The sequence below is a fragment of the Crocodylus siamensis genome, chromosome 3 (genome assembly GCF_052110815.1).
Source record: "Crocodylus siamensis isolate JL-2025a chromosome 3, ASM5211081v1, whole genome shotgun sequence".
In the NCBI taxonomy this organism is placed as follows: Eukaryota; Metazoa; Chordata; order Crocodylia; family Crocodylidae; genus Crocodylus; species Crocodylus siamensis.
Genome location: NC_143397.1, coordinates 133,925,266 through 133,943,293, shown reverse-complemented (window position 1 = coordinate 133,943,293; position 18,028 = coordinate 133,925,266). Strand labels below are relative to the sequence as shown.

The following is an 18,028-nucleotide window of genomic DNA, read 5'->3' as shown; positions in this document are numbered from 1 at the left end:
TCTGTGTCTGCTAGAGGAGATCAAGAAATCCTGCCAGGGACTTGTACACCTATAACTTAGCCGGAGTTGGGATAGCACAGGAGAGACACCTGCATAACAATGTTTTTCCTTTATTTGTTTTAGCATCTGATGATGTCTTGTTCCATTTCTCTGTACAAATCCATCTATACAACTCTCTGGTCTAGAGAGGTAGAATTTATAAGCTTACAAAATAGTATTTATCTGCAAAGGTTATTTTATACAACTCTGTATATAACTGGCACCTAACTCCAAACAGTTGAAAATGTTAAATTATTTTATTTCTGTGGCAATATCTCACTGTTTTAATCCCTGCAGGAGGGAAGTACCATTTAAAACGGTTTAGGTCCTGAAAGCCTCTTTGAAAGCCAGCCTCTTTGAAAGCCACACATGTTTTCATGACCTAAAATTGAACTGGTGCCAGACCAAGAATGTCTTTGTATCGTAATGCATACTTAATGCCAGATAGTTGACTTAATATTGCATCTCTTCCCAAACACATTGCTGTATAATGACATGATGTTTACATCTGAATATCTGGGTTGTGTTCAACATAGTGTGCCCGTCTCTCTTTGAAAATCCGTTTGCACGCTGCCTTGGTGTGGGCGCCTGGTGAGAGAAGCAGGGAGGCTTCGTGTAACCTCTGGTAGGGGCCTTGATCACCCCGGGGAGTACCCCAGAACTTTCCTGCCATGACTGTGGATGAAACTTCAGTGGTGGGGTCTTCCGTTGGAGGTCCCTTGAGGTCGGATGTTCCTCCCAACAGATATTTGCAGATATTCCCCTACATCCCTTCTATATGCCAGCCTATGACGGGTCGCTTGATGTCGCTGTGGCTTGCCCTCCGATCTTGATGGTCTTCGCTTTCTCGAGTACCAGGTTGTATTTCCACCTTAATGAAGTACTCTTGGATCCATCAGATGTTTGCCTACTCTGCGGATTTGTCTCTTGGGTTCAGTGCTGGTTACTGATTACTTCCTGTGAGTGGCCCTTATGGCCTGTTATGTCTCCCGGATCTCCCAGCTCAAAACTCTAGCCCATGGTGCACAATGAATAAAAAAGAAACACAAACACAAGGCAACTCTGTGCTGTACTTAAGAAGAAACAACAAAAGAAAATAATAAGACACAACAAAAGAGAGGACTAGTAGGAAAGAGGGAGATCAAAGGGAAAGGTCCCTCTTCTCTCCCTGCCCTGTAGCCTGTGCCTGGCCACGTCCCCTGACACTGCTCCCCTCTTTGCCTCTGGTGAGGGTTCCTTCTGCTGCTCTCTTGGTCGATTCCCCTCCTACCATCCTGTGCAGCTGGAGCCTGGAGCGTGGAACTGCCTTGCCTTCCATAGTCTCCACCACTTGCTTTGGGACAGAGTCTTCTTCCAAGTTTTGATGATGCCTGCAACTGGCATGCAGGCTGTGAGCAGCTGCTGCTGTTGCTGGGATCGCCCCTCCTGGTTTGGGACTTTTGTCAGCTCGCTGGCCCCTGCAGCCTCTGCTGCCTCTCCTGCTCTTCTCATCTTCCTGCTGAAGCCCACTTTTGAATCAGCTGGCCAGCGTACGTCTCCGATGTTGCCTGCCGGCTTCAGCTGTATATGAGCGTGGCTAATGAACTGTGCAGGTTTTTCTTCTCGGTGTTGTTCTGTTGGTGTTTGGCAACCTAAAGCAGGTGGGTGTTCTTTGATTTCGGGGTGTCTCCTCTGAATTTGAGTTCCCCCTGTGCTTATACCTCAGCGACAGCAAGGATCCTTTTTCTTATTAAAAACAGAACTTTACCTTTTTTCCCACTATTGTCCTAGGTTTCCTGCTTTTATTTATTTATTTATTTAGAGGAATATTATTAATTTATTGTATTACACAGCACAGGCTCTCACACGTTCCTTGCACTTAGGCATACCCCCTTCCAAATGCCAGTGCACGGAATAGAAAAGTGCCTTGCACATGTAGGCACTCTGTATTTTCCCAGTGCTCTCACTCAGTATCCCCAATTCAAATCTAGCATGGGACTAGCGTAAACCCAAGGTGTGTTGGTAGGGAAAGTTTCATGCGTTGAGCCAGCTGTAGAGCAAAAATGACTAGTAAATCAGCTCCGTCTTATAAATGTTTCAGATGTAATCCCCATACATGTTATAAAATGGCCAGATCTATGGTTTAGTAAATCTGTGGGGTGTGCATTGATTTGTATTGCTGGAAAAGCAGGAGATTTTTAGGGCCAAGCAAAGTGGCAAATCCTTTAGGAAACTTTGTGTTACTTATAGTAATGAGCACAACTCAGGCCTTAGCTACAAGTGCAGCAACTTCAAAGGCTAGAAACTCCGCACACCTGATTTTTGCACAGCTTACACCAGACAGTAGCATTTGTTCATGACAGTTGTCCAAAAGCCTGTATATCAGAACCAATCTGTGGCTACCTCTGGTCAGAATATATTTTTCCCTGATGCAAGAGAATAGAACTAGGGTGAATTGTCCTCGCACCAATCAGGCTGTTCCTCTGTGAATTGTGCCTTACACTGAGAGTCTGCATTAGTACAGCTGTAGCTATGGCTGAGAGACTTGTGTAGACAAGTCTAGAGTGAAAGGTTTAGTTGTCTTTGCACATTTGGTCACAACAGCTAGCCCAGAGCAGGAAGCTGTGCTTCCTTTGTCTCACACACCATTAGCTGTTAGAATATTAAAACTCCAGGGGTGGGAGTGCGTCCAGAGCATAAAATATTCACAGATAGTTGAACTGGTTTGTAATCATCTTGTCTGAAGCGGAGATATAGTGAGCTCATTGACTGTGTGAGGGTATGCGCTGTACCTAGACTCCTGGTGACCACAGGCGAACTTTCAGTATCGCCACCCCTTTGCCAGAGATGATGATGATGACAATTTTTAAATTACCATTTTTGGGCCCCCTTTCTGTTGGGGTCCTGGGTGGCCGCCCAGTTCACCCATGCCTGTGTCCGGCCCTGCCACGAGGCATGGGGGGGATGTGGGTGAAAGGAAGGGAAGGCTTACCTTAGCAGGCGGCTATTGGTATGAAGTTATAGATGCCTCGATGATTAGCTTAGTCAGGCCTTTATTTCTGCTTGAGTGTAAGTCCCCTTTTCACATAGCTATAATGGATACCACTGTTAGAAATACAGAACCATATGCTTACATCAGCACAAGAAAGTGCAGCTATTTAAGACTCCAGAAGTTTTATTCGTCTTTAATTGTGCTTTTAGAAAATGACTTTGAGGCTGAAACCCTTTTCTGCCTGCTCCTTCCATTGGGAACCAACCTTTATAACTGCTAGCAAAAATTTGTCTAGTGTGCAGGCAAAAGAATCAATCTCTGGGAGACCAGACTCTGCATCATTCAATCTCTATAGAGAGAGATGGTTGTACTAGAGAAGCCTCAGGTGCAATATCTTTGCTTCCCTAGGTTTTCAAAGCAGAGCTGCAGTTCAAACTGTGAAATGCTGGTAGGCAAAAAGGGGAGTGGAACTTGCTGCACACGAACCCAGTGCAGGATTTAGTAGTTTTGTTTTAAATCAGGTTTAATCCGAGAAATATTTCCTGGAGTTTTCTTGGATGCATCTTTCCTATGGCTGATGACTCTTTGGCAACATAATATTCCTGTGAAACTTTATCATTCCATCCATTGGCCCTTATTACCACTTCAGGCCTGAATCTTATTTCGCTTATGGTGGTTTGCTGGTGTGTAACTGCATGAATTTAAATGATTTACTACTTATTTTCACTGAAACCAGGATCAGGATCAAAGATTACTGTGAATGCTTAGTTCACTGTGGTAATAAAACCTAACAACTTGAGGCATATCTGAGCACATTATTATGGCACTGTTTTATAGAAAAGGATATCCCAACCCTAAGCATTATTTAAAGAAGTGAAGAAGGATCTTTAAAGAAGCCGATACCAATTATTGTTTTAATTAAGGACCGTCTGACTAGGAGTACTTTGCATCTAGTTTCCTTTCTGTCTGTCTTTCAGTTTTTTTTCTATTGTGTTTTTCAGGGTTTCAGCTTTTCCTGCGCGAGTGAATATTTTTTTCTCTTACCCATTTTTTCCTCTCCCCCTTTCAAGAATCTTACAAATTAAGACAAAAGATAATTACTCAGAAGGGTAAAACTGGCAGGGTTCCCACGACACTTAAAATTAATGAGCTGTTGCGTACAAAATATACCTTGTCTCTTGTTCTCTCTCTTTTTTTTTTAAACCCATAAAAAGCACCCAATTTGACTTTTTGGCTATGTTTTCTGTTTTAGTAATTTGCAGCTATAAAGTGGCAACTGGCTACAGAAAACTAATCTCTCTGACTTAACGTTTCTGTGCATGCAAAAACTGCTTATCCAGTGACTACGGTTTTTTCCCCATTGAAAAAATATCACTTTCCTGCCGTTGCAAAGCGCATATTAACACAGCTGAAATTCATTATTTGTGTGTGTTATCTCTTACTAAAAATAAACCAATTGTCATTGGGGAAAAAAACCATTGTTAACCAGGTTTTGTTAACTGAGCCAAACGCTCTTTGCAAAGAAGGATAAACTTGAAACCTCCCAGTGATAGCGAAGTGTTATCATCCATTTCAGCTGTATTGAGAAACTGAGACAGGGGTGGGGTCCTGGTCTCATTTAAGGGCAGTGCCAGAACTCCTGTTAACTTAGACAGGATTTCACCTTATCTCTTGCAATCGCCAACCTAATTATTTAGCTGCTTGGGATCCTTTCAATATTTTGTGGCATAATAGTAGCTGTAATTTATTTTGTACACCAGGAAATGGGAGATCTAGCTGGGAGGAGGTGGTGGAAGATCCAGGTAACTGCAGACTTATTTGTTTATCATCTCCACAAATTTTACCACCACAGCACAGCTGGAGAAATGATCACGGTGACAGCTGCGTCCATCAGAGAGTTTTAGAGGGGAAACAGAGAAGTGTAGAAGAAGCACTTCCTCTGTCCAGGGTGATTTAATTAATTAATTAACAGAGTAGTGTATAGATCACACCTGTCCAACTTCCAAGCCGCCAGGGCTGCATTATTGACAGGGACCATCGGCTGCACAATGTGCTAGCACAGGCAGTCCCAAAACACTGCAGCTTGTGACTGTGTGGGTGAACAGACACACGCACATGCACGCAACTCACCAGGGCCCATGTGACCCGAGCCCAGGGGCAGGACTCCATTTCCCAGCAGCCCCTGCCTGCTTTGCTGTGGCCGGTTTCCATGGAGATCCCAGCAGCGGCTGTGAGGTGTGGAGCCAGGTTTTCCATGAAGACCAGCCGGATTAGCTCTGGCAGGGGATGCAGCTGGGTGGGGAGCTGCTCTGAGGCTGGGATCTTGCAGCAACAATAGTGTAGTCCAGAGCTGCTAGCAGCTGCCCAGATGCCCTGGGCAGGGATGTGCAGGCAGTGGATAGCAGCTCTGCCCTGGCTCTGGACCACGCTATCACCTGCAAGATCCCAGCCCTGGCCCTGGAGCAGCTCTCTGCCCAGCCATTGCTGGGGCTGGTTTCCATGGAAACGCTGGCCCCGCACTGTCACGGCGCCGCCACTGCTGGGGTCTCCGTGGAGGATGATTTTAAACTTATAAAGGAAAGTATTGTAAATGTGCATTAGGCTTTCTGAGGAGCTGATAATGTTGTTCAGTTTCCATTTTATACGGCATTTTATTTGACTTGCTTAAGCAAGTTTCAAACAGTTATCACTTTGTGTTTTTGTATGGTATGTACACGTGTATGTAAAATAACATACACATGATAAATCTACAACTTGCAGATACTTGTGGCTGTGCAAGAGAGTATTCATTATGATGAACTTTCCCAGACCTTTTGTGGCAAAAAGAGGCTGTGGTACAAAACAAATTAATGGGATATTTTCCATAAGGAAAATTGAATGAAGGGAGGGAGGCAGTTATGGGGCTAGATGTTGCATGATGTACTCTAAAGACTGTTTTGCCAAGTGTAGCATTGAGAAAGAGGTAGCACGAAGGACTGTTTGATGGGGGATGCAATTAGGAAAAGAAAAAATCTGTTTTGATTTTTGTTCTCTTCTTTTTCCATGCTGCTTGGCAGGAGAAGAGCAGTTGTTATTCTTAGATTAAATCAGTGGGGAAAATGGATTGGGAGTTGCTGGGATAGACTTGTGTACATTTAGCTAATTTTGATCATGACACAGGACTTCTGCTTACAATCATTGCTTTCAAGTTCTCTCATAACTGCAGCAAGGATTTGGGGTTCTCAGCTAAAGGCAGAGCTGGGCCTCATGACTTGCACATAGTCTGTACATAATTATGAATTATTTTTCTTTTGTCCAGTACTTTTTCTTCTTTTTTATCCCCCCCCTTCCCATTTGCAGACCACGTGCTTGGAGCAAGCACTGAAACAACACTTGGGGCAATTTGGAGCAACAATTTAGCTTTTTTGCATGTTTTTGCATATGCTTTGTTAAAAATAAAAAAAATATTAAATTCAGCATCCTCCTCAAGCATTTTCATGTATATATAAATTATATTGCTCTGAAGTCAAAATTATATATAATCATGTATAATATAATTTTCCTTTTTAGTATTCATTATCCCAAGCTTTTAGGACATCAAAAAACAAAAATGCTGATCAGAAACTGGCTAGAAACAAAAGTGAAATTGATAAGTCTCTATTCAGGCTCAGACATTGATTGACAGTATTGAATTCCATCTATTTGATATTGAAGCTGGTATCTCATTTCAGAAAACCTGTTTTTTATAAACAGTCCCTCTAATATTCCATTGATATAGCTACTTTGATTATATGTAATAAGGCACCTATGACATAGCTAATACTCACAACAGTTTATTTTTCTTGGAGGTGGGAGTTCTACTTCTTTACTTTTTAAATTAAGGCCGTGGTTTCTTATGTACTTTGTCTTCTTGCCCCCAACCCTGTCTCCTGTCCATTCCCTTCTCCCTTCCCAGTTTTCAATGGATCCAGCAAATCATCGAAGGAGAAAGAACCTGCTCATAAACACAAAAGCAAAGAGGCCACACCGGGGAAGGAGAGGAACAGCGAACATAAGGCTGAGAGCCGTAAAGAACAGGCTGCTGCTAATCACCACCCTACTACAAACACTGGCTCCTCTACGAAAGGGCTTACTGCTAACAACCACACTCTTCATAGATCGGCTCAGGACTTAAGGAAACAGGTAACGAATACTGTCCTAGTGTGGACACACGGGAAACGTGTACTTATAAGGTGCTAGCACCTTTTCACCACCCCACACCAAGGGAACTTCAGAACCCTTAAAGTATGGTAAGAAGAAAGCAGGGATTTGATTATCAGTGTGGAGGGGAGAGGGAAGAGAAACAGGACATGGGTTTGGTACCCCTTTATAACAATGGCTTTTTTAGACTAGTGTGTACATATACTATAGAATATTGCATTCATAACTATTTAATTTGTATGATTGGCACCCTTGCTGGGAGCCCTGCTGATATTGCCAAGGTTGGCTAAACACAGAACACAAACGGTTTTTGCCTACAGTGGCTCCTTTCAGGTTCTGTTTTAATTTTAGCGAAGCTTGCATTACCCCTACGTGGGCTGTATTATTTGTGGCCAGAACAGACTCTGGAGTCTAAAAAGAAATTATTTCCAGCTCTGGGAACATTATCTTCCCCCACACTTCATGTGAATATGGGTCTCTCTTTCACCATGCGACACACAAACACTACCTGTTCCTGCATTTTGGCTTACCCATACTCACAGCAACTTCAGTTCTGCTTAATCTTGCACCTGGACTAGATTTCGAATGCACATGTTCTGACTCCAACTCCTTCCCACACTACAAAAAAAAAAAAAAAAAAGAGGACATGAAGCTTGTTTCCACAAATTCTCTCCCACATAATGACTCTATTCCTCCTAGTCTGTGAGGAGGTCCTGTGAGCCCTGGTGGTATCTTGTTCCCATTGCAGAGCTCCATCATACTTCTCTTCTGGCTTCTTTTCTGCTTCTCTTTTATAGGTGATTCTACAACAAGCTACCTCTAAGGTGAAATTCACTATTAGCTGTGGATTGTGTGGCGTATACAGGCTTTTCTTTTGGACAGGTTTGCCCCTTTTATGGTCTTGGGCTTGCACAGCCCTCAAGGTCTTAAATGGCGTTGGCTAAATTGGGCTTATAGAACTTGAAAGGAGATGAAGGCAAAAGCACGGTATCCAATACCAAAAATAAATACTTGCTGTATCCATTGCTCCAACACTATTCAGTCCTTCTAGAAATTCCTCCAGGCATTCCCTACCATTTCCTGAATCGAATTCAAGTTTTTCCATTCTTGTTTTAAGGGCCTCTACAGTATGTCTGCCTCCTGCCCTTTGCTTTTCCTTTCTTCCCCATCCAGTTGTTGACTGAATACTTGTCTCCTTTTGTGTCCTTTACTCTGGCTTTTCATATGGTTGCCCACTCTTTACCTATATCCCTATTTCTGAGTGTCTGCCACATTAGTCTTCACTAGGGCTGTGCGAAGCTTCAAGTGCTGATTCAGTTTGGCCCAATTCTTTGAATCTGAATCGAATCAGGAGACCAATAGAAAGGTCCAAATTGAGTCGAAGCTCTCTGAATTGATTCAGAAAAGATTCAGAGAGATTTGGGCAGTTCCTGCTCACCACCAAAGGGAATTGGACCCAGACTCCGTGCCGGTAAGTAGGGGGTGGGGAGGGGGGCTGAGGAGGGGAAGGGGCCATGGGGGGGAACCCCCATCAGGCCCCATCCCCTGCCTGCTCCCCCATCCCCCCTGAGCACCCCCTGACCCCTGCCCAGCCCCAGAGTCCCAGCTCTTTAAAAAAAAAAAAAAAAAACAACCTAAAAAAGAAAAAAAAAGCCCACCAGCTCCTGCTAGGTAGGGGGGCAATCTCTGCTGCCCCCCACTGCCCCATGCTGCATGGGGGAACTATGCCATGAGTCCCTATCCCTCACCTGCTCTCCCTGTCACGTCAGTAGCTGCCTTTCCTTGCCCCAGGGTCCCAGAGACAGCCCCCCCCCCCCATGCAGTGAGGGGCAGTGGGGATCACACCCCTCCATGGCAAGAGCTGGTGAATGTGGGGCTGCTTTTTTTTTTAAAGAGCTGGGATGCTGGGGCCAGTTGGGGCAGCCATTGATGGGGCTGGGAGAGTGGGTGGAGGATGGGGCCCATTTGATTAGGAGATTTGGCTGATTCAGTAGCAGACAAATCTCCGAATCATATTTGGCTAAATTGATTCAGGACGGTGGTTCAAATCACTGAATTGAATCACTGTCCTTCGAATGGGCTGAATCCGAATCTGAAGCAAATACTAGCCGCCTCGCACAGGCCTAGTCTTCAAGACCTCTTCACTTCTTCAACCATTTGTTTTAAGATGCAGCCTGTCAGTAGCATCACGGTTGACTCTCATTTAATTTATGATATGTAAATATACAACATAGGGATATGGCAGTATATCCCATAATATGCTTGCATAAGACTTCAAAACATCTATTGTGATCACCAGGGATCCTAGTTTTCTCTGATTTTAAAAATTGCAAATTCTCAGATTAAAAACCCAAAATCTGTGATAAAAATAAAAGGCCTCCCACAGCAATCCCACAGTGCTGCTGGTGCCCTGCACTCCCCCACACAGCCTCAACAGCCCTTCTGATGCCCTTCACAACAGCCCCCCAGACCTACAGACACAGGCACAGACATGCAGACACAGAGGTGCGCACAGACACTGACACCCACCGCAGTAGGTAAGTGTTTGGGGGGGTGGGGCAGGGCAGGGGAAAGGGAAGGTGCTGGGGGGGAGATCAAGGAGGGTGGGAAGCAAGCCCCTGTGCCCACTCCCAGAAGCAGGCCCAGGGGGTGAGGGCAGGGGTGCCATTCTGAGGGCCCCAGACACGCTGGCTGGTCTGACAGGGTTTGTGCACAGAGGCTGCCACCATAACTCTGCCACTGCACCCTGTGCTACCATCCCACGGCCACCCACATGGCTTTGTGGGCAAGGGTGCAGGATGGGGCAGCGGCAGTGTGGTGGCAACCACCATGTGCGGGCCACATACATGCTGCCCAGCGGGGGTGTGGAAAGGGGGGCTTACATGCAACAGCCGCCACTGCACTGCTGCTTATGCCTCGTGACTGGCTGCACAGCTCTGCAGGGGTGTGGGGTGGTGGCGGCTGCATGCTGGCTGGGGGGGCTACGTGGGCAGGTGCTGCCACCGCGGAGCCATGCCCTTCATCCCTGGAGCCTAGTGGTAAGTGGGGCTTGGAGGCTGTGGGGTAGGGCTGGGGAAGATGGTTGGGGGCTGAGGGAGTGGGGAGTGCTGCCAGCCCCAGGCAGCACACCATAGCCGGAAGCAGGGCCAGGGGGTGAGGGCAGGGATGCCCCTCTGTGAGGGGCTTTGCGGGCAAGCAACACAAGGTGCAGTGTGGTGGTGCCTGCCATGTGCAGGCTACACGCGTGCCACCTGGCCAGCTGCCCGGGGAGGAAGAGGCTGGTATGCAGCCAGGTGCACAGCTCCATGCCCGGCTCTGCAGCGGCCGCAAGGGATGGAGGCTGTGGGGGTGAGGGCTCTCACATGGTGGCCGCTGCCACTTACCTGTAGAGCCGTTGCCTACAAAACCTCCTTGTGCTGCTGTGGAGCCACACCCAGAGCTGTGCGGCTGGCCGTAGGGCAGCAGTGGCAGTGTGGTGGCAGCTGGGTGGCACATAGCCACCCCCACCACCCCGTGCCACATAGCGGCCACGGCTGCCACCACACTGTTGCTGCCGTGCAGCCAGCTGCACCGCTCTGGGCACAGCTCCACAGCGGTGCGGGGAGGTTCTGTACGCAGCGGCCATCTCCACTGGCACGGCCCCGCAGGTAAGCAGCAGCTGCTGCATACAGAACCTCCCTGTGGAGCTGTGTCCAGAGCTGTGCGGCTGGCCACGTGGTGGCAGCGGCAGTGTTGTGGTGGCCATGGCCACCGTGGGGTGTTGGTGGGGATGGCTGTGTGCCACCCAGCTGCTACCACACTGCCACTGCTGCCCTATGGCCAGCCGCACAGCTCCAGGCATGGCTCCACAGCAGCGCAGGGAGGTTTTGTAGGCAGTGGCTGTCACCGGTGGCATGGCCCTACAGGTAAGCAGCAGTGGCCGCTGCGTGTGAACCCCCTCACCCCCTAAGCTACCATCCCTCGCTGCTGCTGCAGAGCCAGCCACGGAGCTGTGCAGCTGGCTGCATGCCAGCCCTCTCCCTCCCTGGGCAGCCGGTCGGGTGGCATGTGTGCGGCCTGCACGTGGCAGGCACCACCACACTGCCCCGCATCGCTTGCCTGCAAAGCCCCCCTCTGCCCTCACCCCTTGGCCCTGTTCCCAGCTGTGGTGTGCCGCCTGGGGCCAGCAGCACCCCTTGCTCTCAGTCTCCAAGCATCTTCCCCAGCTCTGCCCTGCAGCCCCACTTACTTCTAGGTAGCAGGGGTGAAGGGGAGGTCTGAGTCTGGGCCTGGGCCCAGCCTTGGCTGACTCAGAGGCTCAGGCCTTGCCCTTCCCCCCTCTTCCTACCCCTCCGGGCAGGCCTGGGGGTTTCTTGCCCTTTCTGCAATTACCCTTGCAGGCTGGAGCTGTGCCAGCCTGTAAGAGCTCTTTGCAAAAGCGGAGAATCCACGGATTTCTCTGCTAAAAATGGAAATTGGCATTTTCTCCGATTTTAAAAACAAGGAATCTGTGATTTTTCTCAGTTTTTCCCTGGAAAACCCAGATCACTGGTGATCACTTTTGTTTTCACCCTACTCTTTTGACTTTGACCCTCCTTCCCAAACTCTACCTCTGTTGTCATCTCATATTTTCATATTCACTAAGCCAAGCCTGTAATTTCTTTGAAGTGGTATTAGTCATTTAACTTTTTGTTTAGCATCATACACATTTAAGGTTCTTACGGGTAGTATAAAAAAGCTAAGTGACAATCTCTAAATGTGTTGTATAGACAGATATGTTTCAAAATTGGAAGCAGTTTGTAAGCTGTATCTTTGACTGCACAGAAACCCCAAGATAAACCAGATCTGTACAGTCATAGTATTTTAGTCTTCATGTGGTAAAAACATTTCGTTTATATTTTTGGTGTAGTGTAAGAGTAATGTTGTAGCCAGGATGGTCCAGAAATTATACCAGATACGGATTTCTGAGGGTGATAACTTTTATTGGACCAACTATGTAACTGGGTTAAAATTAGGCAAGCTTTTCATTGCCAGTTATGTAGTTGGTCCAATAAAAGCTATCAGCCTAAAAAATCCTTGCCACTTGCATTAATATTTTTGTGATTTGAAGTAAATCTTTTCCATTATTGGAAAAGCAATTTGATTTTAAACTATTTAATTAATCCTACCTAAAATCTGATTTTTCCAGTACAGATTTAGGACATAATAGGTTTTAACCAAAACATTCTGTAAAACTTTTTTATATAAGAGTTGCATATGCAGCTGTCAGAAACTTTAAAAACCCTGAGTCTAAGCAGAACAGCAAAAATAAGTTTCTAGATGCTGAGTGCAAATCAGTCTGATATCTAAGGGATGTACTGAAAAATTTTCTGCCAGGATTCAAATGTTTTGATTTCAATCAGAGGAGATGTTTTGAGTCATGATACAATAGGGAAGAGACAGATTCTAGGATAATACTTTACTTCTCCTAGTGGTCCAAAAGCATAAATTAGCCATTCATACACATACCTCAAAGGCAGTCATCTTAAAACTCAAAGCAGAGGAAAGGATCCAAACGGAGACAGCTTTGCTAAGCTTAAAACTATAGGACTAAGTATATTGCTTTTATTCCATGAACCAGTCATAAAAAAAGCTCTTCATACCATTTGTATAAATCTTTTGAGAGGTTGGCTGAAACTTACTGAGATTTTATAAAAGGACTGGTTTCTCGATATGGCACGTATGGTGAAAGGGGCTGTACTAAAACATTTGCCTTGCCAATTAGTTGGACAGTGTTAGATATCTAGTGTTTTCCACAAGGGAGAGAGTTGTTTCATGAGGGCTCCAACCACATGGCCTGTTTTCTTCCATAACGTTTGGCAAAATGCATTTTGTCCTGTATAAGACAAAGCCTACAGATGTTTCTCTCTCTCTTTTCTTTTTCTCTCTGGTGTGCATTTGCCTCATCACATGCGCCTGCTTGTGCGCTGGCTCTCTCTGTTTATCTTTCTCGTTTTCTCTCTTCCCTCCCCCCTTCTCTCTCCCAACCCCCAATTTAAAAAGAGCTATAGGGAGAGAAAATCTAGTGGAATGGGGCCCTCTGTTGGTCTAGTAAGATAATTTAACTCTGTAAAACTCCAGGGTCGTATCAGTGCAGAAATATTTTTATGAATGAACTGCACTTCAGTCATACAATTTAAAATCCTTTGGGACCAAAGCATTTTGTTGTTGTTTTCTAACAAGCTGTTTGTTACTTTTATGTTTTGTGTGTGTGCCTGCATGTGTGTGTGTGTATGGAGAACTGTGCGCTGTGGAAAAGTAAAAAAAAGAACAAAAAACTAACAAACAGCTTTAAAGTAATACTTCACAAAAAAAAAAAGTGGGGAGAGAGACTTCATATTTGGAGCATTCTGCATCCAGCCAAGGCTGGCCTATAAATTAAAAGAAACTTTTCTGCATGTTTCAGTCTTGGTCCCATATACTTTACTAAAAGCTAATAGAATTTTCACTGCCTGAGAAGCTTTCTCATGCATTACTGGAGAAGAGTGGTATGAAAATGAATATATATCAACAAAAAAATGAAAGGCGACTGAAAACCAAAGAGAAATGTATTGGTATCCGTGGGTTCACTATAAGCGCAAATCTTTAACGAGTGATGAAGGCTAATGTCTATCACTTTGTTACTACTTGAATTAAATTTACTTCTTTCTTATGTGCTCAGTGTAAGCACTGCCTCGGGATGAAGCTGTGGCACTAGACCCCATATGGTGAACCTGCGCAGTTGGCAGTGCGGTCACTTTATTAGGCTGGCTCTCAATGTGTCTGTATGTTTTTGGTTTGACGGTTAATGGGGGGAGACATATCAACAGTAGAAAGGTAAGAACATGCCTACCACCATTACTTTGTTTGCTTTGGTATCAATCGCCTGTTGGGTCCTGAGAGAGACGTACAGATGCTTTGCTTGCTAGACAGAATTTCACATTTGTTACTGTGAAAGCCCGTCTCCACCTAATACTCTGGTGATGACTAACCACATTGATTGTTCCATTTGTTTCTGGCCTGAAGAAGTTTATGGCAGCCTAATTCCACTTGAAGTGTGGTCTCTTCTGGCCTATATATGTTTTTGTATCCATATATTCCAAGTGCAATTCTTAATCTCTGTACTGGAGAGATCTGTGGGCTCCATGGGAGGGGCGAGAGATGAGTAAATGAAGTACTTCAAAACCATCAAATAGAAGCTACTGTACAAAGTGACAGTTCTTTCCAAAATGAAGTTTCCAGTAGTGCTTCAGCCTTGTATGCTTTCCTTAGTGCTTGAGGAAAAGCATTTTAACAATCGGAAGAAAAATTTGGGGCTGTATTATGCATTCTCAAATACAGAAGACTCTTTTTTGTCTCATCTGAAATGCAGCCCTAAAGGTGTAACTTTGTAGAATGAATTGGGATTTAAAATGATCTGTTCCTCCTCAAGGATGGGCCATTGCATAGCATAAAGCATATGTCTCCCTTCAGCTTCAGAACTAGCTCTGAGTGATCTCAGCTGTCACTTTGTGGTGGTATTATAATGGGGCTAACTAGTTTTGATAAGTTACTGTTTTCATAATAAATGTGGTTTTTCAGAGGGTTGTATCTTGGCAGTTTTATTTCTGCCTTGGAACTGGAGAAAGAAGTTTAAGGTTTTTTCTTGTGAGGAAGAAGATGCTTTAAGTCTTGCTGAGCCATAAGATTTCCTCTATTTGTTCTCCCTGTATATTTTTTTTTCCTGAGGCACACAACCAGATCTACCCTCCTCAGGGAGTGGCTCAAATTGCCTTTACAGCCTGTCTCCAACTACTATGAACAGAATTATAAAACCCTAGAAAAAAACATGTCTGAGAGGGACCTCAAGAGATCATTTAGTCTAATATCTTGCTTTGAGGCAGGATCAGTCAGACCTAGACCATCCCTGACAGATAGATAGTTGTTTAAAAACCTCCACTGAAGGGGATTCTACAACATCCATAGGTAGCCTGGACCAGTGTGTTGTGACTCTAACACCATCCTCCGATTTCACCTAATCTTTGCTGCAGATTAAGCTCATCTCTTCTTGTTTTTCTCCCCGTAAGTATGGATTGACCACTGGCCTCTTTAAAAATGACTTTTGCATTTTGGGAGACTTTTACCTTTCAGTTCTGTTTTAAACTAATAAACACGTTTCCTTTAACCTTTCCTCACAGGTCATGCTTTCTAAGCCTCTTATCATGTTGTTTCTGTTGTCTGGCGACTCTTCAGTATTTTCAAGTGTGGTGCCCAAAACTGGATTCCCTATTCTAGCTGGGGTCTCATCAGTGAGGAGTGGAGCAGAATTATTACCTTCCCTGTTGTGTAGTACATCCCATTAGAAATGCCTCTTTTGCTGCTGCCTCTTTTGCAACAGCATTACACTATATTGACTCATTTTTTAATTTGTGATCCACCCCCAGATCCTTGCATGCCTTGCTACTGCCTAGGTAGGTAACTCCCCATTTTGTGTTTGTGTTTTTGATTTCTCTTTTTGAAGTGTATCACTTTACACCTATCTTCATTGATTTTCATCTTGTTGAGGCATTGTTTTTTCTTTGGATCATCCTCTAATTTGTCAAGTTCATTTTTAATTTTTATCTGGTCTCCAAAGTGCTTACAGTTGTCTCCTGTCTTGGTAATATCCTTAAATGTTTGTAAAGGTACAATCTATTTTGGCATCCAAGTTGCTAATGAAAGTGTTGAACAGTTGCCCTGAGAGGCTCCACTTAAGATGCCCTTTCAGTTTGATCAGAGTCTATTGATAACAGTTCTCTGATATTATTTTGATCAGTTTTGCATATGCCAAGTGGCAATTACACCTCAACCAAGCTTTTTTTTTTTAGCTTGCTTATGAGAGAATCCAGCAAGACCATTTCAGAAGTATTGCAAAGTCATGAAATATTCATATACTGCTTTCCCCATGTTTAACTCAGCCAATAACTCCAAAATGAAACAGGTTTCACCACATCATCTTCCGACAACCCCACACTGCTTGTTATCATCACCTTATTCTCCTCTACATACTTACAAATCGATTGTTTAATAATTTTATTTCAGTATCTTTCCAGTAATCAAGTTAAGGTTAACTTCCTCAATCCTTCTGCTCCTCTCTTTTAAAGCTAGGTGTACTTGCATGAGTTCTCAGAATTCATGGATAACTTGCTTAAACCAGCCTGAGTGCGTGTCTATCTTGTCTAACTGCTCTTTGGCTTGTACTTTATTAACTCTGGTTGGCAATCCTAACTCCTTGTTAAAATAATTTATAAAGTATTTGGTTACAGGGGACCATTTTTAGTGAAATCATAAGCAAAGGAGGCACAGCCTTCTCTTTACCTTCCTTCTCTTTGCAGTAATAGGCCTATACTCTCCATTGCGTTCTTTACTTTTAATCAGGGGTGTTACATGTGGCCCACAGGTTGGATCCATCTCATGGAGCCATATCATCCAGTGTGTTGGCCCTAGCCCAGTGTGTTTGTCACATGGAGCCTGTATGGCATAGGCTGCACACAGCACAGGGCTTTTCTGTGATCCAAGGCCAGTCCAGATTGGGCCCATAGACTGGCCCTGCATGCCAGATTTGGTGCACAGAGATAGCCACATACAGCAGGGCCAGATGAGTTTGATATTTCTACTTTTAATGTATATAAAGACCCCTTTCTTACAGCCATCTTTGTCCCTTCCTAACTGAAACTCATTTTGCACCTTTGCCTTTCTGATTTTGGCTGTTCCTACTTGTGCTGTTCCTTTATAGTCCTTCTTTATGGCCCTCCCCTTCTTCCTCCACTCCCCCCACTATTTATGTAATTCCTTTTTGATTTTCAGGTCATTGAAGAGCTGCTGATGCAGCCATAATAGTCTCTTACTATGCTTCCTATCTTTCTTCCACAAGAGGATATTTGCTGTTGTGCATTTAATGTAATTTCTTTCAGTAACTGCCAGCTCTGCAGTACACTGTTATCCCTAAGCCTTTCTGTCTAAGGGACCACACCTTCTAGTTCCCTGAATTCACTAAAGTCTGCATTTTCAGGTCCATTATTCTTATTGTGATGTCCTTGCTTCTTCCTCCCTTTAGACTAGCAACCTCTAGCATTTCACAATCACTTTCACCTCAAATTACCTCCAAGTTCTCAATTAATTCCTCCATGTTAGAACTAAATCTAAAACAGTAGCTCCTGGGTTCCTATACAGCCAAAGGAAGATGCTTAAGGCATGTTATGATGGCCATGAGCTTCATGGGGCTTCCTTTATATCACACTCAGCCAGAGTGGCTCTTGGGGTGGAAAAACAGATGAATCAATCCCAAGCCTCCTTCTCAGCAATGCAGAGCACGCATCCATGCTGCTCAGCAGGCTCACAAACGCACCTTTTAATAGCCAGTGTTTACTTACATACAGTGTCTACACACCGTCTATCTGGAAGGCTCAAGGTGAAACATGAACCCATCAGATAAACAGGTTTTGAATGGAAAAGGCTGCCCTTGAACTCTCTAATCATTTGAGCTCCCTGAAGAAGGATGAATGCTGGCTGTTTTTAACGGGGTCCAATTCCAGCTCCAAACTCAGTAACACGGGGAAATCTGTGTGTGCTGTGCATGTCTATAATGTAAAACTCAGAGTGTAACTCAGAAGGAAGGTGTGAATAGTGAGGTGAGAGTAATGAAGGAAGAGTCAGGATTCCTATTTTGATAGTGTCCTTTTACCAGTTTATTTCATTTTTCTGTGTCAGAATATCCAGCTATAAAATGGGTCTATTTTAAGGAGCTTTGAGGCCTGAGTGAACAGTGTTTCAGAATCCCAAAGGACTGTGCTAGCAATGCATGCCACGCTGCTCTGCCTTTCA

General features: G+C 44.6%; 1 protein-coding gene across 2 annotated transcripts in view; it reads left to right on the top strand.

Annotated features, from left to right (window-relative positions):
* The window catches only part of JARID2 (jumonji and AT-rich interaction domain containing 2), a 311,197-nt gene that overhangs the window by 250,490 nt on the left and 42,679 nt on the right, over window positions 1-18,028 (top strand). For both annotated transcript variants that reach the window (XM_090039250.1, XM_090039249.1), the window contains one exon: window positions 6,945-7,171. In XM_090039250.1, the coding sequence (XP_089895376.1) occupies window positions 6,945-7,171 (227 nt within the window). The remainder of the gene's footprint in view (window positions 1-6,944; window positions 7,172-18,028) is intronic.